General features: G+C 41.9%; 1 protein-coding gene across 1 annotated transcript; it reads left to right on the top strand.

The window, feature by feature from the left end:
• Window positions 1-10,287: 10,287 nt before the first annotated feature.
• LOC116181993 lies at window positions 10,288-10,770 on the top strand. The gene has a single exon (XM_031502453.1). The coding sequence runs from the start codon at window positions 10,288-10,290 to the stop codon at window positions 10,768-10,770; it is 483 nt and encodes a 160-aa protein (XP_031358313.1).
• The last annotated feature ends 12,024 nt before the right edge of the window (window positions 10,771-22,794 follow it).

The raw sequence follows: 22,794 nt of genomic DNA, 5'->3' as shown, positions 1-22,794 counted from the left end.
GCCGTAATACGTAAACAAGAGTGTTCGAACTGATAAAGGCTGATAGGGCCATAGCGCCCGAACGGTGTGTCGGATTAGGGTTTTTCCGGTTGCGTTGGGATCCCCTAGTCGAGCCGCGTCCGGAGACACCCCACTCGGGGGGGTGGACGCACCCCTAAGCGCGCGCGTGCTAGGAGTGCGATTATTAAGTTTAGAATAGGTGTACGCGTCCTTTTAAGAATTAAAATGGAGGTATTTGTAACGCAAACGTCAAGGGCTTCTCCTAGAGAAGAAACTAGTGATGAGAGGGTGAGAGGGGAATCAACCCCCAAGTCACCGAGGATTATGGAGATGATGCTGAGCTGGAGTGAGGAGGAGGGCCGGTCGATAGATAAAGAAAAAGAAAAAGGTACACCCAAGCGCAAGAAACTAGGGGGAGACATCGCTATGCCCGACCCTAAGCGGATTAACATTCGAGCGATGAACGACAAAATCATACAGCTAATAGAAAAAGTTAACAAGAAAACTGAAAAACTGGAGAGCTTAATCACAAAAAATACCACGAAGGAAATAAAAGAACTATCCGCCGAGCTATACAGCGCCGTGTCGCAATTGGCGACAGAAGAAGTAACAACATTTATAAAACAAGCGTCCAATATAGGCAAAGTCAACAAAGTAACAGAAGCCGGGGGTCAAAAAACCCAGGAGACGGTATGCAGACGGTGTAAGGAGGTAATTGCGGCCGAGGATATTGCGCGTAACTTCATCCAGGAGAGCATTGAGGGTTGTGGAAGCTTCCAGAAAGTGTGGGACGTGGTGCAGCGAGAGTGGCCAGAAGGTACGGCCAGAGGTGAATTAAAGGACAGTAGGAATTGGATCGAGAACGAGATGGTGCTGTATGGGACGGGAGCCGACGACAAGGTCCGAGAGCAGATGAGCGGCAGACATCCCGAATTTAAGACGGCGATAAGCAAGGTACAGACGTTCAAGGGGGGCACGACGACCTTCAGGAAGTCGGTGGCCATTCTGGAAGAGGGGGACTCGGACGAAAAGGACGAGAAAGATACTTTCCTCTTCCTGGCGGCACTAGAGTGTAAGAATGAGGAAGAGATGGCCAAAGGGATATACGAATGTATGGAAAAAGCGGCAAAAAGAATACTCACAGCCAAGCAGAATAGAGTCAAGATATTTACCACCGCGCAAGCCAGGAAGCTAGTAGCTAAGATCGCGGAATGTGTATGCTATAGGAGAACGATAAATTATTGCATAGACGGGAATAACAAAATAAAGGAGAACAAGGGGGGGAGGAAAGCCGACGACTCGGTGGCATTTATAGTCAGAAACGACCAGAAAACATATGCAGATCTATTGAAAGGGGCCAAGAAGGCATTAGAAGGCAAGGAGGAGGTTTTGCTGAAAGCCACTCACAAAACAAAAGACGGTCAACTCAAAATAATCTTAAATAAGGAGAAAGGAATCGCCAAAACATTCCAAGAAAAACTATTGCAAGAGCTCGGTGAGGGAGCACAATGCAAGGTGAGAGAGAACCAAAATGTGACAGCCTACTATATAAGGGACATAGATGAAATTACAACCAAGGAGGAGGTGGGGGAGGCAGTGTTAAAACTTCTTGGGGAAGAAATGACGGACCCCATCGAGATATCTGAATTGAGGACGGCGGAAAATGGTCAGAGGTCGGCAACGGTAATGGTCCCTAAAAAATTGGAACCAAAAATGGACAGAGTAGATAAAATATGGGTGGGAATCACTAGATGTCACATTAGAAAAAGAATAGAGGTTAACAAGTGTCTAACGTGCTGGGGTGTCCACCCGAAAGACGAAAAATGCTGTGATCGCGTGGCGAAGAACAGATGCCTCAACTGCGGGGACGAGGGACATTTTAAAGATAAATGCAAGAACAACAAGAGGTGCCTAGTCTGCGACAAGGAAGGGCACGCCCCGTGGACGATGGCCTGCCCCGAATATAAAGCGGCAATAAGGGCCGCGGAGAGAGGTAGAAAACCCAGTAGACTGGTGAATGTGATGTAACTGTGATAACGAATTCTGAGACCTGTGATACCTACAATTGTCTTATTGTTCTACCACCTTAGAGACGTTTTAATCTGTGAGTTTTATCTACAAGTTTTTAATTTGTGCGTGTTATATATACTTTGCTTATATTATTTTATCGTCAACTGGTTTCTTCTTCCATTTTGTGTTTGTTATCTCTCACTTTATTTTATTAATCTGATAAAGTTAAGCATGTCTACGCTCCATGTACTACAGATCAACTTAAATAACAGAAAGGAAGCCTTCGACCTCGCCATGTATACAGCATACTCCGCGAAAATAGACATTCTGATACTGTCGGAAATGGGGAAAGCGGGTTCGAATCGTGTGAACATCATAGATACAAACGGCAAAGCAGGCATCGCGATATTAAACAAAGACATTCCGGTCGAGTACTCGGGAGCGGGTGATGGGTACGCGTGGATCGTGGCGCGGGGAATACAGGTCTTCAGTGTGTACTTGCCGCCAAACAACCCCATGGACCAATTCATAGACAGCCTGGGCGAAATAGAGAGGGCGATGCGGATACCAGGCATGCGGAAAACGATACTGGCAGGAGACTTCAATGCCGCCTCACCTGCTTGGGGATCGGCCAAAGCGACAAGGAGGGGAGAGACACTGCTAGAGTGGATCGCAAAAAACGATATGGGCATCGCAAACCGAGGCGACGTGCCCACATTCGTAAGGGGACCCCAGACCTCGTACTTAGACCTAACAATAGCGTCGAGAAATATATTGGATAACTTGACGAGCTGGCTAGTGAGTGAAGACGAGACGCTGAGCGACCACCGGTATGTGACCTGGAAACTAGAGGCAAAGAAACCTGAAAAGAAGACGCAGGCAACCCAGGCAGGATGGAACCCCCATAAAGTGGACATGGTGATACTCGAGAGGGAGGTGAGTTCCCTACCGAAGCGCTTCACCAGCGCTGCACAGCTCGGAGAAGCACTGCATAGAATTTGCGAAGTAACTTTGCCAAAGAGGGTGTGCAAGAGCCGATCTGCGTACTGGTGGAACCAGGAAATTGCGGACACCAGGCGACAATGTGTTGCAACCAGGAGAGCAGTTACCAGGGCCAGAAGGGCACGAAGGCCGTCTGAAGAGATAGTCACTTCCCTTAAGGAACTTCGCGTACATTTGAAAAAACTTATTAACACCAGTAAAAGGAGATGTTGGCAGACGCTGTGCGACGAGTTGGATAGGAACATATGGGGAGATGCGTATAAGATAGTAACAAAAAAACTGGCCAGAAAGAAGACATCACCGGTCGCATGCGACGAAACACTCCTCAATATCATTAGCGAGCTTTTCCCGAAGCACGACCCTCCCGACCAGGAAACAATAATAGAAACAGGAGAACAAGAGGCGGAGGAAGTCACAGCAGAAGAGGTACTAGCTGCCGCGAGACAATTACCCAGGAATAAGGCGCCAGGGCCGGACATGATCCCAGCAACAATAGTTAAACATGTGGCGCTTAGTAAGCCATACATATGGGCAAACCTAGCTACCAAGTGTTTAAGAGAGGGGATATACCCAGAAACATGGAAACGCTGCCGACTCGTATTGATACCAAAGGCAAATGGAGCGCTGAGGCCCATATGTCTGCTAGACTTCGCGGGCAAAATCCTAGAAAAGATAGTGAAGGCGAGGTTAGAAGAGCATATATCCACCAAAATATCCGACAGACAGTACGGATTCCGAAAAGGGCGCTCCACGTGGAATGCGCTTGCGACGCTCGATAACATAAGGATGGAAGCAGTAAGGGGCACGCACCGGACCAGAAAAGTATGTCTGATGGCGTCCATAGACGTCAAGAACGCCTTTAATTCGCTACCACATAGGACAATCATAAGGGCATTAGGAGAGATGGGGGTCCCGAGCTACCTACGGAGAGTCATAAGCAGCTACCTAGTGAGTCGGACAATAGAGGCACAAAAACCGGAAGGAGGAATATATACATTCAGCCCGGAGGCGGGTGTCCCACAGGGAGGAGTCCTGGGGCCCACCCTGTGGAATGTGGCCTATGACGGCGTCCTACGATTAGATGTGCCAAATGGGGTGACGGTGGTGGGCTTCGCCGACGACATCACAATAATAGTAGAGGACAGAGCACTAGAAATAGCCACTAGCAAATTGGAAGTCACGGTAGAGAAGATCAACAGATGGATGGGGGAGAGGAACCTGCGAATAGTACCCGAAAAGACAAAGGTAGCCCTCCTGACCGGACGGAGAAGGTTGGGAGAGGTTACCCTAAAAATACTAGGCGAAGCGATCAAGGCGGAGAGAACGATCAAGATCCTGGGGGTAATAATAGACAAAAACGGGACATACCTGGAACACGTGAGACATGCAGTGAGCAAAGCCCTTAAAAGTTACACGGCGCTGGAAAGAATCATGCCAAATAGCGGAGGAGCGAGGGCTAGCAAAAGGAAAGTGCTTTCCAGTGCGGTCATATCAATCTTATTGTACTCCTGTGAGGTGTGGTATGGGGCGCTCGAGTGGCGATGTGCTAGGGAGTGGATAAACAAGGTACTTAGGCTACTGGCAATCAAATGCGTAAGCGCATATCGCACGGCACCTCTTGAGGATGTGCTAGTAGTCGCAGGGATCCCGCCAAGTGATATTCTAGTGAGCTCACGAGTAGGGAAGTGGGGGAAAGAAGAGCGATGTCTGCAGTGGCAACTTAGGTGGGACAGTAGAACGTCGTGGACCAAGACACTGATCCCAGACCTCAGAACGTGGCTGGGTCGCAGTCATGGCGAAGTGAACTACACTCTGTGCCAATTCCTCCTGGGCCACGGCGAAAATGGGGAGTATCTGGCAAAAATTGGGAAAAGAACATCCAACGAATGCGTCGACTGCGGGCTACAGGACGACAAAGCACATGCATTCTATGAATGCCCACGATGGCACGCGGAAAGAGAGCGCCTACAACGGGAGGTTGGAGAGCCGGTCACGCCACAAAATACTATTAAGCTGATGTGTGAAGAGGAAGTAAAATGGGACATAATACAGGCCTACTGCCATAACATTGTAAACACTAGGGAGCGAGAAGGTATGCGAAGCTAAGAGGATAAGTAAGACGTAAGACCCGCCATCAGACGAATGCCCAAGCGATACCTGATGGCGGTGAGCTTCCGCAAATGGGGAAGTGGTTTAGTGGGGGCAGGGCCCACACTACCTCCGCCGTAGACTCAGGCGGGGGTGTGCATTAAAAAAAAAATAAAAAAGGTTAGGTTAGGTTAGGTTACGTTAGGTTAGGTTAGGTTAGGTTAGGTTAGGTTAGGTTAGGTTAGGTTAGGTTAGGGTTAGGTTACGTTAGGTTAGGTTACGTTAGGTTAGGTTATGTTGAGGTTAGGTTGGGAGCGCCGTTGAGTTCGGACGTGTTTCTTTCGAGCTGCCGTGTTATAAATCGGAAGTGCGAGTTAGAGTTTTAAAAAAATTTCGTAAGTGGGTGCGTAGTGTGCGCGTTAAAAAAGCCGATTATTCGGCGTCTGTGCCGACCCGATAACAAACATTAAAGTTATCGATTTTTAAGTGAAATTTAACTAGTGCAAGGGCACGTGGAGCGGATCTACCGGAAGGGATCTACTGATAAGGTAGGACTTAGTGCTGTAAGGTAGTCCCTTAAGAGACGATTCGAACCCGCACCGGGTCATCCTTATCGGTGCAGGCGTCTCGGAGTGGCGAGTCAATCAGTGTTTGAGTGATAAGCACTGATAGGGCCGCCGGGGCGGCATCGGTGGCGCGATTCGGTTGCGAAAGTGTCATTCGATTCGGAGTGATTTTCTGCGTCTTTAGACAGTAGGGTCGAGGGGTGGGTGCGTTTTGTAACGCGCCCCTTTTTACATACAATTACGCATAAATAAACAACTTAACGTAAACAACGAGTGTCCGTGGTGATAAGAATTGATAGGTCCGTAGGGACCAAACGGGTGGTCTGAGAGGCCTGTTTTTGGTGGCGTCCGATTCCCCCGGCTGCGCCGCGTCGGGGGACACCAAAACACCGCGGGGGTGCGGCACCCCTTAACGCGCTCCTGTGGCTGGTTACCCTCACACGTGGCGTGAAGGGGTAGAGTGCGCGAAGATGGAGAATCAGGGACGCTCTGAGCGCTCCGAAGACGAGAACATGCAAGAGGATGAGGTCTTCAGCCCCCCACCTCCAAGCTACTGGAACAAAAGCGGTACGAGCACGACCCCAGTGCCTCTCAAAGTCTCACCGCCCAGGAGTAGGCTAAACTTTACCAGCAACCTAAACAGATGCGACTCGCTAGGAGGCGCTGAAAAGAAAAGAAAGGCTTTTGACTACTATACGGTCAAGGCCAAGGAGTCGAGGAAAAGTGATAAAGACAACCAGGGCAAGCCGAACATGGTGGTGCAAGAGCTAATCGAAAGTATCGATGAAGTCTCCAAAACTGCCAAGCTCTTGGAAGGGGAAGTAATCAACAGCACCAAGGTTGAGATTAAAAACTTTATTAAAAAATTGGCAAGAAACGTCGCTCATCTAAGGATGCAATCCGCGATGGAGTGGCTGCAAGAAAATAAATGGGAAAAAGACGACGAAAAACTAATGTTAGATGCCGATGTCCAGTGCGGTACGAGCACATGTACGGCGGGTAGCCAGACTACGCCGATAAGCGATGAAGAACTGAGGGTCGAAACCGTAAACAGATGTACCCAAACGACACCTGAGGGATCATCCGAAACTCTAGGCGAAATGGAGCTGGAAGACGTAGCTAGCCAGCCAAAATCGTACAAAACTTTTATGACGATTAAGGATAAGTTATGGACAGAACGGGCTCTTCGGGAAGGTCACACTAACTCGAATCCATACCAGAAAGGAGCAGACTGGGATCTGGCCTTCTACGTGGGTCGAGATAGGACCCTCGAGGGGAAGGGGTCTGCGACAGTTCGCGAGCGGTATCCGGTATTAGCGGAAAGTAGCCCCCAAGAGTATGACAAAGGTTGCGCTACCCTTTGTATCAACACGCTTTATACCCCAAAGATGCAGCAGAAGGTAGATAGGTACATCTACAAGCTAACAACAGGGGAGGAAGATGAAGACGACGACAGAAGGATCTACGAAGCATTCGGAGACCTGCAGGAGCAGATTGAACGGGACGAGCGGAAAAAGCTGGCGATCGTGATATTAAACCCCGATAATAGGGAAACCGTGGCCAAATGCATTGCGTACCTATTTTCCAACAGTAAGGCCCAGATAGAAACGCATATCCCCGGCGACCGGAGGCCGAGCGGTAAGGCAAAAACCGAATATAATCGACTGGTCCGAGAGATGGTTGTTATCAAATGTGCTAATGGGGAAGAGGGCAATAATGCCCTGATTCGAAAAGTACAAAAGTCCATAAAAGTCCAAAAAGGAGGTAAAAGGGTTAAATTTGTATAAGAGGAAAGATGTGGCTGTTAAACTCGTAATAACAGCCAACAAATCCGGAGCAGGCGCGTCTCTAAGGGACGAAATCATGAAGGTGTGTCCGGCCGACACCCCTCTCCCTTTCTTACAAATCCAAGCGTTAGACAAGAAGGCGATTCTGATCAACGATCTAAATGAATACAACACGGAACGAGATCTCAGAGACGCCTTGGGCGAGGTACTGGGACAAGAGAGAACCGAGGATATGAACTCGGCAGTCCAAATTCGGCAGACCAGGGGAGCAAGCAGGCTGGCAAGAGTTTTCCTCTCGGTGAAGGAAGCTACGATCCTAGTGAAAAAAGGCAGAATACAAGTGGAATGGGCAAGGTGCAGGGTGGTCGAGTGCATCATGCCCGACAGGTGCTTCCGGTGCCAAAGGTTTGGGCACAGAACCGCAGACTGTAGGGAGAAAGAAGAGAGAACCCAGAAATGTCTGAGATGCGGCGACGCGCATCGCGTCGCGAAGGACTGTAAAAACGATACAAATCTATCGACAGGCAGTCGATGAGGAAAAGGAAAGGAGGGAAGACAGGGAAAATAAGGAGCTCCGCGGCAACACACGAACCAGTAGTGGACCCTGATCGGATCAGGGTCACCCTCCAGGAAGCGACGAGTGCTCAAAGTGACAATAAACATGGCGACATAGTGAAAGTGGTGCAGTTGAACTTAAATCGCTGTTATGTCGCGCACGATGCCCTAGGAGCAATCGTAAGAGAAAGAGGCGTCGACATTATACTAGGACAAGAACCGAACAAAAAAAGAACTCGTGATGTGAACTACTACCGTGATAAAAACCGTGACACATGCATTAAGGTAAATAACCGTAGAGTGCTAAAGTGCGAGGGTGGAGACGGTTTTGTGCTCGTCGATGTGTCGCTTGCAGTTATGTATTCCTGCTACGTATCGCCAAACAAGATCTTTGAAGAATTTGAAGATTTCCTGAACAAGCTGGAAGAACACATGAGAGCCCACAAATCCAAAAAGAGAATAATAATCGCAGGGGACTTCAATGCGAAATCCCAGATCTTTGGCTCGCCCACCACCGACCGTAGGGGAACCTGCTTGGAGGAGTGGGTGGAGGGAAACGGCCTAAGCGGCACGACATCTACCATCGAGAACGCGAACGGGAGCTCGTTTATTGATGTGACGATGGCAACTGGCGAAATTGCTGGCCGCATAAGTGCTTGGACGGTAACTGACGAGGAGAACCTAAGTGATCACCGCACCATCGAGTTCTGTGTATCGACACTGGCTCCCCCAAAAGTGGAGAATAAAAACACAATACGTTGGGAAATATCGGAAAGCACGTGGGCGAAGTTTCTTAAAGCGTGCAAGAAAAACCCCCTACGGATCACACAGGGAGGAACCCCGAAAACATTAATGAAAGAAATATCCATACTATGCCATAAATACTTCAATAAGAAATTCCAACGCGACCTGGACGACAAGCGGTCTACCGATGGAACGGCGAAATCTGTGACGCCAGGAAGGCCTGTGTAGTTGCCAGAAGGGCAATGGCGAGGAACAACCATAAAAATCACAGAATACAGGCAGACGGGATTAACCTCAGGGAGCTGTACAAGTCAAGAAAGAAAGCCCTAAAAAAGCTATCCAAAAAGCGAAGACCGGCGCATGGAAGACCCTCATAGGAGAACTCGACAATAACATTTGGGGTAAGGCATATCAAATAGCCACCGGAAGGCCGAGGATGCGCCAAAATACGAGGGTAGAAGACGACCAGCTCGAGGGTATCATTGCGGACCTTTTCCCGACACATGAAATCCAAAACTGGAAAAGAACATCAACCAAACCAGTAGACGTAAGACCAATAACTCCAGAAGAAGTCATAGTCGCTGCAAGAAGAGTAAAGTATAGAAAAGCACCAGGGCCGGACGGAATCCCGCCCAAAGCTATAAAATGGTATCATTGCGGACCCTTTCCTGATACATGAAATCCAAAACTGGAAAAGAACATCAAACAAACCAGTAGACGTAAGACCAATAACTCCAGAGGAGGTCATAGCCGCTGCAAGAAGAGTAAAGTATAGAAAAGCACCAGGGCCGGGCGGAATCCCGCCCAAATGCCTTTAACATGGTACCCGTACAAGAACACATAGAAGCCCTAGAACGGAAAGGGGTAACAGGAAGATACAGAAGGCTGATAAACAGCTACCTCACCGCAAGAACGGCAGAGGCGAGATTACCATCGGGAGCGACGTATACGTTCCAAATCAATGGAGGAGTGCCGCAGGGCTCAGTGTTGGGGCCCCTATTGTGGAATGTGGCTTACGACGTGGTGCTAGAGATGTAGGTCCCCAGAGGGGTGGAATTGGTAGCTTACGCCGACGACTTAACCGTGGTGGTGACTAACAGGAGCCTCGAAGTAGCGGCGGAAACGACGAGCCGGACTATAAGAGATATTAAAAAATGGATGGAGGATCATGGCCTGGAACTGGTGGGGGCCAAAACACAGGCGGTGCTTATGGCAGGAAGAAGAAGGCTTCCCCCAACCACGATTGAGGTTGATGGGACGGAGGTACCCCTAGCACGTCACATAGATATCCTCGGGATGAGGCTGGATAGAAGCCTCAACTATATAGCTCATGCCGAAAAAACCATCGAAAAATCCACCCGCACGGCAACACAAATAAGAAGCCTTTTTGGAACTGTGGTGGCCCAAGTGAGGGCAGAAGAAGGGTACTCGCGGCGGCAGTGAACAATGTAGTGCTATACGGGAGTGAAGTGTGGGGGGCAAGTGCGATAAAGACACGCAAAGTGCGCGAAGGCTTGGACAAGCTACAACGGAAAATGGCTTTAGGGATCGCGGCTGCTTACCGTACCGCGCCCACAAAAGACCTGTTTGTAGTTGCGAGCACCCCGCCGCTGAGACTGTTGGTAGAAGAAAGGGCCGTGGGGAGAACCAGAGACGAAACAATTCATATTTCGCAAGGCGAGTGGGAAACTCGAACCTCATGGACCCGTACCTTTATAAAAGATGTAAAACCATGGATCAAAAGAAACCACGGAGAAATAAACTATTGGGTGACCAAGCTCCTAATTGGGCACGGAGAAGTCGGAGTATACTTATTCAAAATCAAGAAAAGGGAAACAGAGGACTGTAGAGACTGCGGGCAGAGAGATAGAGAAGGCCACGCAGTTTTCGTGTCCGAGGTGGGAGGCGGCTCGCCGGAGACTGGCGATAGTAATAGGAGAGTTGGTAGAGGAGGCGAACCTGGTCGCGACAATGCTAGAAAGCCCGGAGAAGTTGGAGAAGATAAACAGATACATTGAAAAAGTGGTAGCAACCAGGGAGAAAGAAGCGAGGGAAAACGGTGGCAGAAGATAGATAAACAGTTGCTGAGGAAAGGTCACCTTTGGAAGAATGCACAGCGATGCCCAGAGGCGGACACTGGTATTTATGGAGTAGGGAGAAGGGGTTTAGTGGGTGAGAGCCCCGCACTATCTCCGCCGATAGATGCAAGGGCGGATTAGGGAGGTTAGGATATAAAATAAAGGCGGCAGAGGTAAATATAGTCAGAAAATCGGCAGTTCTATTAACATTTTACACATTTGACCGCCCCTCCCAACCTTAAGTCACGGAATCTCGCTGGCAGATATGACTTTTTCTACGTGACTATGTATCAGGATACTTTACATAAAAATCAGCCATGTAGCGATAAGTCATTTTTTCCCGTAACCAGCTCTTAGACTATAATAACGTAGTGCAAGAAAACACCAGCGCCGGTGATTCTCTTTTGACCAACAAACATGAATACCTTGCTGATACAAATAAAGCTGGATTCGACAAGACTTCGAAAGTGGTTTTTACCTCCCAAGTGTTGGTAGTGGCGACTACCGAATAGGTCAGCAGCCTTCCCTATATGGCAACGCATCACGTATCAACCTCGATAACAAATATCCCTAGCGAGAATGTTCGTGTTACCAAACAATGCTAACATATAGTTGACGCAAGATCAATCGGGCAGTAATCATTTGAAACTTAGGGGCTCTGTATAGTATAGCGACACAGGATTTTAAACACGATTAATATCGTGGTATACTACTTCTGATTGAAATTTTTCTGACCATTATTAAATATGCGAATAAGTTATTGCTTTTATTTAAATTGATACAAGAATTAAGTGATAAAAATCTCTTTCTTCTTAAACAAAGTTTTATCATTAGAGTTTATTTGTTACGTATTATTTTTGTATAAAATACACACATGTTAAAAGTTAATGGGTTTGGATAAGACAATAATTGATAAGAGTCGCTTTACGTTGATAAATTAATATTTAATATCATAATCAGAAATTCATTTTCAATTTTGAAGTAAAAGAGTGCTTTATTTTGGGAGTTATCAAGCACGTTTGATACCGAAAGTGATCGATAAAATACGTGTTATTATTACTATTACAGTGTGCAACAACAAGGAGGTAGTAGAAATTAAAGAAATATAACATTTTAACAGACAGATTATGATGTACAACTTGAATACACGAATATTTTAGAGAAGTGCCTCGTTTAATGACCACGATTTTTAATTCCATTCATTTTGTAATATGGTTAACTCTTCATATCGCGCTTCATCTGTATAAATTAGCGACAACCATTACGGGAAGAATGTTTAAGGGATTGCAACCGGAGAACAGATTTCATGCATATCTTATTCCATTCGTTTCTACAAGGCAAAATATTCAATTTTAAAACGTTATCTCAAACACTGTTCCGGTTCTTGCCTAATAAATCACACAGCAACAATTTATAACCGCAAACGCCCTATTTCGTTAGGGAACGTAATGGCACTCTTTATAAGCCTACGGGAACATCTAATATATTCATTATAAATGTCCAACTTTGCAGCTACAATTACACCATTATATAATATTTATTAGATGATATATCAATTAGCGCTTATTTCTGATTCTATCTTGGTTATAATGCAATGATCGACGTTTCTAGGGAATTAACGTTACTATAAAATTTCGTATTCGGTTTCGTACAACATTGGTTTATCTTCTGAGTTTAGCTTAGCTTAGCTGTTTATTGTAAACAGCAACGATTACTACAAACATTTACTCACGAAATTGTAGTAATATTAAATAGATTTTCGTCAAAGATAACTTCAGATTGATGCACATCGACTGTATTTGCGAGTGCCATAATTGAGACGGACTATACCTTGCAAGTTGCAAGCGCAAAATGGGGTGTCATGTAGCACCTTCTTCATGTTGGTTAGATATCGGTCTCGGAGTTACGGAGTTTCACCTGAAACTGTGAAATGATTGGGCATACCTTTGATCTTTTAATGTGTCAAGCTGACGGATCTGCCAGGCTGCCAATCATTCTATGAAACTTTGAAGTCAATTGTTTGTTCTTGATTTCACTCGCGTTTCAGTACAGTGAAGTCGTAATACCAGTCGATGTAGGCACTTAACTCGGCGAAATATTGAACCACCAGCTAAGATCGACCAAGATGGATGCTTTTGTTTCTCATGGATTAGGTACATGCGGAATGTCTGAACTCATTAAATGCAAGTGAACCGCATCGGTCAAGATGATTTTTTCATCGTCAATTAATTGATTTCGCTACATCAACCATCCAACGAATTACCGAATTATTTATAAAATTTGTAAAATACCTGTCTATTACGAGGTTGCTGCACTTCTGTAGTGCTTGAGTTTGATATATTCACTTCACTATTAAACACAAAGTAATCAAAGGAAATTTAAAACTGGAAATCAGTAAATAACCAAAATCGGTTATAACGGCTTGAAATTATTGACAGGCCGATCGAAACTTCAAGTAATTACGAGTATGCTGGAGTTAAACATTGAAATCTAAACCGAGCTGTTTCCCAGCGAACCAACAAATGTTTGAAAAAGGCTCGAACACTTTAATTTTAGGTTGGAGGATCTCATCATTTACGACTTAAGTCCCTCACTAATACGGCCATGTAGCGGTGGCCCATGTGCATCGTATTGAAAAATATTGCTCTGTGCACTAGTCCGTAGGCCAGAAAGACCGTACACAAAACACCACAACAAAGACCTAGCTAGCTTTTACCTTTATTTATTAACACGGCACAAAACTTCTCCCCAGTACAGAGGAGAGATTCGACTCTGCTCTCAGTTAACCTGTTAATGTCTAACAGATAGGGGGTCAGACCAAATACTTTACACTCCAAACTGATTTGAATAATTAAAAGGACCTTTTAGGCAAGCATCCAATAAAAACACAGGTAAATTAGAAATGATGTCGTTGTGAATGAAACACACGGAAATTTAATGTGAGAATTACAAAAGTGCGATTTAAACTAACACACAAAAGGAAAATGGTATAAAAACACAAACAATTATTACAGAGAGACTAAAATTAACTACATTGTAATCCAAATAAAAAGGTATCCGTACACAAAAACAATTTTCAATGAAACCCACTTTACACTAACGACCGAGTAATCGCAGCATCCTCTCTTCGGACAGACAAGGACGTTCCAATAAAAAACTCAACTTCAACTGAGTGCACGTTGAAAACATACTTATGGGGGCGCCGACAAATACCTCTCCTTGCAGCACCTTCAAAATGTAGAACAAAAACTAGCCGCGAACACGGCTTCCGGCTACGCAAACGCCACTTCTTCTATCTTCAATCTCACATTGGACGAAGCTTTCAATGGAACTCGCAAGAAGTGAAATAAATTTTCAACGGAACGTAGTTGACTCTGGTTAAAAGCTGATTTAAATTTTCAAAGAAACGTAGTTCTTTCTGGGTAGATTGAGACAAAAATTGACGCTCTTCTTCTTGACATCCTATTTAAGACGAAACCCTTCTTCCGAAAATAAAAATTACAACAACCAATAATACACAGTTTACAACAAAGACTATCCCCTTAACGTACGTTAATAGACCAAAAAAACAGAAGTTAAATAATTTTACTAAACAATAGGGTCTTCCTGAAAAAAAATATTGTAACTTTTTTGTGTCTTACTGTAAAGTTTATAACCTGTAATTAAACATCTCATATACAAAACTTTTTCTCCTAATTGCAGCATGTCAATAAACAACATATAATATCGTAAAACTTTCAAATTTTGTCATGCAACCGACGACATGTCGATATTGGCCGAGCGTCGCTTACGTCACTACGCAGGTTGCCGATCGGGAGTTATATTAGTGCATGACACCAGAGACTTGCTATAACTAGACTGCGCTTAACGTATCTAAGGTGTTGTCGACACAGTATGCAACACACAATGCACCGCGGGGCAAAAATCGCTGAGATGATTTATGCAATATAATGAAATAAGCTGTTATTTTAGATGTTCCGTTCATTAATCATTCTCGTGATTAGCTCGAATTAGTGAACAGATAAATTTCTGTTGAGAATAAACCAATAAACTTAGGTTAACTTGTGCGTATCAACATGTACTCTGTCGATAAATTTTTAAATAATATGCTGATTTTCAACGGATAAAAGTTTAAAGGGCCAATGGATCAGAGCCATTCGAAGAGAAAAATTTACTCCCACCATAGTGCAGTTGCGGGGAATGAAGCCGATTTTAGAAAGGTACCGACGAAGGTGTTAAACAATAATGCAATACCGAGTGTTTTCGACTTTCCCATTCACTTAAAATAACGTAGAACTATTATTCGACATCCTTTACCAGCAAGACAACGGCAATACCCATTTGCCTATTAGGTATAGACGTAACTAAGTACTTACTGGTACTAAGTATATTTCAGGTTTTGTTACAAGAAAATAGCTAAGTCTGTTAAATGTTCCATATGTGCAGATGCGATATTCGCATCAGAGAGTCATTCAATGCTTTTAACTAGAAAAAATCGTGGAGGATTGTTGCACGTAACAAGCGATGCATTAAAAATTTGTCAAATTGCTGAAAATGTGTTCAGGTTTTTCATTCAATCCACACCACACCGCGTTGTAAACAAAATGGTTATCAGCAGTCTAAGAAAAATAAATAACAGTTACAGCCCATTTGGGTTTCTGGATAGGCATATATTGAATCAAAATCCGCTAAATAATCATATCTTACTACTTACATTTTTAGTTTTAAGAGTATATTTTCCCATACGTGTTCACCACCAAAATAAACATATAAATCAAATTAGGACTAGAGTAAGGCAGTTATATACCAATTTAGTTCAAATAAAATACCAATAAATTCGATTAAACCAGTTAACAGCTATATGTTATCTTTTTTTGCTACTAAAATTTAGAATAAACATGGCTAAAGCAAGCTGCAGAACGTACGTCTGCCCCGCGATGAACAGTTGGTTGCCTATCCTATCTTGACAACAGGCGTTTATAGTAAAATTTACGTTACGCGCGGTCTAGTTATAACAAGTCTCTGCATGACACTGATAGGAGTTCGATTCGACTTATTATGGCAATCTGCCATAAACTGAGTTCTGACTGGTTCGTAAAGGGGCAGTTAGATAGTCTGCCAAAGGTTGAAGTGTTAATGGTCGCCGCCTTTTTCTCGAAAAGTGAGTTTTTCCATGCCACTCGTTTGAGTGGAGTCAAAGCCCAGAAGCAAATCTGTTATGGTTCATAGGAAGTATAACATCAAGTTTTGTGTGTATAGTGCAAGGTATAGTGTAGGTACCTAATAAAGTATGCACCTTACGGATTTCAACGAGAAAATTAGGGTGTTGGATATGTGGAAGTGAAAATAGAGAAAAATGTGTGCACTGTAAGGGCACAGATATGCCCAGAACAGAGTTCGAAGTAAATCATATTCTGAATTACAATTACAATATTATATATCGATGGATTTTCGTCGATAACTGACTGAAAGTAAATCGACATTATGTACTTTAATTAATTAGAATCGTCTTCACAACAATACAAATGGGATGTCAAACTCGCGGTATCACGTCGAACTTTTTTCGTATATTTCCTGTTGGGACGTTTATATACAATTTATTAGGTTCGCGATGACTTCTGCTATCACACCCAGGCACAAATGCAATAATTATTCGACGCTTTTTTCCGTCAAAACGACGTTTTCTTTCTCTGAATCGATTGTAAGCAATGCTACGGCTGAGCGCCAACGTGCGTAGTGACGTCACAGCAACGTGGCGGTCATTCGAAACTTTTCAAACGCCGTTCATTTTAAAATCGTGTTTGCTAATCACAACGATTTCTCTTGACAAAAAAATGAGTACCACTAATTTTTTTAATGTGCTCGGAGTTCATTTTCAAGGCTTTTGAAAAAACGCGGAAAACCCAATTTCTTATCAGACATTAAGAGACCTAAATACTAGGAAAAATAAATAATTCATCTCTTTTAACTACACAGAAAAGCCGATATATCACATCCACCTGTCATTTACATTTGATAACAGACAAAAAGATAAAAAAGAATAAGATAAATAAAATAAAAATGTAAACAAAAACAACATTGACCGCTTTCTCGTATGACATAATAATCCCCATGCTGTTACATAGACCAACGACAAATTAATAAAATTTAATTACAAATATTAATTACGTCAGAAAGGAGACCGTCCTTGTCCATCTTAATTAAGATTTTCAAAAATTTCATCCTGCGAAATAAACGCAGCAATATTTTACATTAAATTTGCAAACACTATGATATTCGTGTACATCACTGGAACATTTGGAGGATATTCATTCTACTAGCCAAAGAACTAAGAAAACATACTTTAGAACAACGTTATATCATTTCTGATGACAAATGGAAGTTAACAAAAACCAGGGGATATTTTAATGACATCGTGAACATTCAGTTAATCCATAACATGTTTAACGCGGAATATTTTGGAAACAACGATCCGAAAGGATCTAAAGAAAAACGTCTTCCCTATTGTCTCACTACAAGTGTTTGTGACTAGCCACAGGTAATGCATAAAGAAATTAGTGAGTAAGTTCGATGGTTAAATGAAAGCTAAAATTGAGGTGAGTGAAGAGCGTATCTTGAAACTTTGCTTTTCGACAGTCACAGCAGTGGCGTGCTAATTTGCGTTTTTTTAATTAAAAGTACTCATTTAATAAATGCATTACCTTCATTATGAAGAAGATGTAATAAGAACTTAGGTATGTTCGGGAGGCATATTTGTCTGTATGTGTACGTGCAAGTAAATAGATCATATGTTAGCTACCCGACTCACCAACCACACTGCTGTTTTTCCGCTCTTACTACATTAGCATCTACCCTAAGGTACTGGATCGAACTAGAAATTTCCTTCTCACCTTCTCACCTTTACGCGATCACTAGTACAATTATTTTTGCCTGAATATGCTACCTTTGTTCTGGTTACCACATAACACATTTGTGACTTAACTTTTCGTGGTAATATACTGACACGACGAAACAAGATGTGGAATACAAAAAAAATAAATAAATAAATATGTAAGTAACGCCGTCACGTAATAAAATCGTGACAAACTCGAATCAAAAAACCTCATCCGACGTTACACAATCAACGCAATCAGATGCTCATATCATCTTTGAAAGTAATTTCCTCAATTTTCACATTGGGGTTCTTGCTATAAAGGCGCCCGGAAACTCATCTTTACCCTCTAACTGTGCCTAATAAAATGGAATTTTCAACTTCTAAATGATTAAAATACAGTTTTAAAAATAACAATAAGAATTTAAGTAAATCTAAAGGAGTAACGGACGCAAAATAAATTTTTGAAAGTTAAATATTGAGACCATTAGTTACCTTCGTAATTCGGGGATATTGTTAGATGATGTATATCGGGTTTTGCCAATCCAAGACACAATCAGCAATATAAAAATTCCGAACACGTATTAGGTTGAGACTGGCCTATATGGTCTGCATGCATAGTATACAGACACCCTATCAAACTGCGAATCTTATAAGCCATCTCTTATTCTCATGTTAAATTACCTAACGTATATCGATTACATTTGACATTTTCGTTAGATTGTATGAGTATGTTTGTGGTAAAATAGATGCATTCCCCACATATGAATGTCGTCATTTACGCGTTTGATTAACCAATACTGAGTACGTGGCGCTATTTTATTTTAGTCAAATTTACAGTTCACACGAATCATAAAAAAGGATGTGGTTAACATGTATAATACGTTAAGGGAACCCTAGAGAATAGAAGTATATCCGTACACCTGTTAGATTATCAATCAGTTTCTGGAAATTACAATGGTGAATTAGAATTGAATTACTATCCAAATTAACTAATATTTCTATTCTAAAATAAAGCGTCTATCCTAACGTACTATATCAAAACGTTTGTGCTTATCGTTTTAAATTTTGAAAACGGTTACGCAAACGTTACGAGTACGTAACCACATATTCATTATCCAGCGTTCATATTTTTCGTTGTCATTTTGTGCTTTATGCGAATGATTCTAAACTATTAATCATTTCAAAAAAACTGTTTTCATCTGTAAACGACAATGTAACCATCTTTGCAGTTAGTATCGCTTACCGCGAGGAGAGCCACGACGCGCGACGCTTCACTATTCGACGCTATTGTCGATCATGTGCCGTTTCTTCACTATAAACTCCAACTGTCCATCTACCATTCGATTACGGAGGTGGGCCACCTATGTCTGTATGGACAAGTGTAAAACGGGCAACTGGTGCAAAAAAGGCGCTCCAAATGATGATGTAGCTATGGTAAAAAAATGTATTAACTGGAATCTATTATTAGATTCAGACAAATAGAAATAGAACAATTGGATTGCGCAAATACAAAAGTTAGAATGCGGATGCGCAATATATTTTTTGCATCTGCATAGTGCTTGATGTATAAGGAATACTTACTGACAGAGAAAACCGAGACATACAGTGAATTTTTTTTTAATGCGAACATAGGAGTTTGCATGCAATGTAATTTCCCTATGTTCGATTTTAAAAAAAAACACATCAATCTATTGAGTAGTTCAAATGAGTAGTAGATACAATTAACAGCTGTCACATTTTTATAAATACAACCGTCCAATTTAATTACGAAATCGGTTAGGTTATTGCTTAGAATGTCAAGGAGGACACTTCGAACATCTATTGTAATTGTTTTCGTTATTTATTTTCTTATTTTCTTCATTTATGTATTGAATAGATCAAATTAGTAGAATACCAGGTGCACATGACCTACAAATAATTGAAGGTTGGTTCACAATCATAGAACAACAAACTTAGAATGGAAACTGTAATGTAATGTAAAAATGACACGCCATCTCGTGTATGTTCTCAGCAGCTTTTGCGTGAATGGCGCCAAATTTAAATATTAAAATGTAAGTTACGTCCGCATTATACCAATTTCTCCGGATCTGTAACAATAACATTGGATTTGACTAGCTGAAACCTAAAAAGTAAATGAATCCAGCCAGTGAAGTCCAATTTTGTTTGTTAGGGATCCAAATAAATTCAGTTTAATGCGGATGCACCTCACCAGTCAGAGCCTTCAAAGAGTACAGGGCACTTGTTTTATAAGTAACAACTCCAATTAATCCAATCAAGGAGATATATTTAATTTAATATGATTATACAAGATACAAGATCAACTTCATGGAACTCTACTGTATGATGCTCTCGAGATCGCTCTAAAAACAAAATATGTAGCAATTTATTACAATTCAATTAGTGTTACCTGCTAAATATAATGTGCGAACTGCCACACGCTTTAAATCTCTTCGTGTTCCAGGTTCTAAGGCGCAGTCAGAAAAATGACGTTCACAAACCAAAAAATTTTGTGTAAATTTCTTCCACATTATATTCTAAACCAATTCTTAAAAACTTCGGGCTCCATTTTTGGGAAACGTCTTCACAATTTGTCACACAACATTTACGTTCTCGACTTGTATATGCATAATTCATTGTAATAATGAATAGTAATTATACTTAAAGCACAATAAGCCGTCAATCAAAATTCAAAATTCAACTGTCATAATGGCGCACACGCACTAAAGTCACTAGATTTAGTAACTTTAACATGCGCCATCTATTGAATGTTCTCCAAACTAATTATATTTGTACTCAGTTGTTCCCGTTTACGTTTCCCTTCTAAGTTTTTTGTTCTGGGTTCACAATGAGTTGTGGTGTCAGTGGGTGGCCTGTGAGGTCAAGTTATCGTAAGTTTAAGAAAAATGTATCCTAAAGTTGCTATGGCCTCACATGGCTTCTTTAAAAAAATCTTACCGAGTGCTCTTCATCATAAAGACTATTAGAGTTGCTGTTCATAGTCACACAAGTTGCGCGATTTGGGAATGTGAACCGCGCACACCTCATAGATTGATGTGTTTTTTTTTAAATCGAACATAGGGAAATTACATTGCATGCAAACTCCTATGTTCGCATTTTAAAAAAACTCACTGTATGTTCTTTGTAACAAGAATTATAAAAGATACCATTTTTGGAGGTTCGGGCAGTTTTTGGGCTGTAACTTTTTGTCTCATAAGTCTACGTAACTGAAAAACAATAGAGACCTTTCTTATTATTCTTAAGAACATGTGTACCAATTTTTAAAGCGATCGGACGTTTCTAAACAAAGTTAACGTACACACGGACAGATAGGCAGATAGATAGGCAGATAGACAGACAGACAGCAGTACAAATTATAAACGATCTCGAGGATCGTTAATAATACACAAGTGATTCAACAAACGCCTAGAAAAAGAAAAAATTTGCAAGGAGAAACAAAATGCCGAACTGGAGAAAAAGCAAGGGATGACTGTGCTTTCAAAGAAAACGCGCATCCCCAAAAAGTTCAGGTTGACCACGATTATTGGAACTATTCAATACCAACATTAAAAAAAATGAAAATAAGTGGAAAATCCCCACATTAGTATATTTTTTGCAAATTTGTTAAAATTATGTTTCATTTATAGCAATTGCTTTTAATGGATAAGATTGAGATCTGCCTTATGACTCAGCTAGCGTTTCATTTCCAGAAACTGAAAATATTATTTAACTTTGTATTCTTTACTACTACAAAGTCGTTAATTTATTGAGATTCAGGTCACATAAACGCACACTTGGTTATCTGAATGTGACAACGTCCCAGAGACTGAAGGTTACATGTTAGCAATACAATGCAGGTCGCAAGCAGATATAACAAGTTAAAAAGTAATCGTAAACGATTTACATAAAGCAGATTTCCACTTGCATTCATTTCCCATTTGTAAGATGCAACTTCTGTTAAAATCGTAAAAATCCGCCCACAAATATGAAAGATAGCGTTGCACATGGGCAATCCATTGTTGACGTGCTACTTCAATTTCAGTTTATGCGAAGAATTTCATTTCAATGCTTTTCTAAATAAGAAAGTTGGAACTGCGCATGCGCAAACCTAAATTTTAAAACTAATGTTAGATTTTCCTTTGTTCCAAGCGCCTAAGTATCAAATTTCACTTAAATAGTTCCATAGATAAAAAAGTTGGCACGGCGCATGCGCAAAATAAAATTTTGAAACTGGCGCTAGATTTTCCTTTATTCCAAGTGCCTATGTATCACATTTCATTTAAATTCCTCCATAAATAAAAAAGTTGGCACTGCGCATGCGCAAAACCAAATTTTGAAATTGGCGTTTGATTTTCCTTTATTTGAAGTGCTTATGTATCAAATTTCGTTTAAATTCTTCCATAAATAAAAAAAGTTGGCACTGCGCATGCGCAAAACCAAATTTTGAAATTGGCGTTTGATTTTCCTTTATTCGAAGTGCTTCTGTATCAAATTTCGTTTAAATTCTTCCATAAATAAAAAAGTTGGCACTGCGCATGCGCAAAACCAAATTTTGAAATTGGCGTTTGATTTTCCTTTATCCCAAGTGCCTAAGTATCAAATTTCGTTTAAATTCTTCCATAAATAAAAAAGTTGGCACTGCGCATGCGCAAAACCAAATTTTGAAATTGGCGTTTGATTTCCCTTTATTCCAAGTGCCTATGTATCAAATTTCATTCAAATACTTTTATAAGTAAAAAAGTTTGCAATTCGGTTTATCGGTCGAGATGCGAAAAGGGCACTGTGAATTTTGAATCGATTCGATTCAACTTTTGGCATTGCGTATTATATGGTTAAAGCTATGCCCATATTGAATTTCATGCAATTCAGTTCATAACTAACGGAGATGTAAAAGCGATCGAACATTTCTAAAAAAAGTTATCGTTCACACGGACAGATAGATGGACAGACAGACAAAGGAACAGACGGACAGACCAGCATGCAGACGACAGATAGCAATGCAAAATTATAAACCATCTCTAGGATCGTTAATAAACGGCAAAAGTGTAAAATTATGGAACATGTAAAAAACGGTTTTTTGTTTTTTTTACAAT

This window comes from Photinus pyralis, unplaced genomic scaffold, assembly GCF_008802855.1.
Source record: "Photinus pyralis isolate 1611_PpyrPB1 unplaced genomic scaffold, Ppyr1.3 Ppyr1.4_unclustered_Scaffold3195, whole genome shotgun sequence".
In the NCBI taxonomy this organism is placed as follows: domain Eukaryota; kingdom Metazoa; phylum Arthropoda; class Insecta; order Coleoptera; family Lampyridae; genus Photinus; species Photinus pyralis.
This window is presented reverse-complemented; position numbering and strand designations above follow the sequence as displayed.

Coding starts and splice junctions, on each gene's coding strand:
- LOC116181993 (XM_031502453.1), top strand. CDS start 10,288: ATGGCTTTAGGGATCGCGGCTGCTTACCGTACCGCGCCCACAAAAGAC.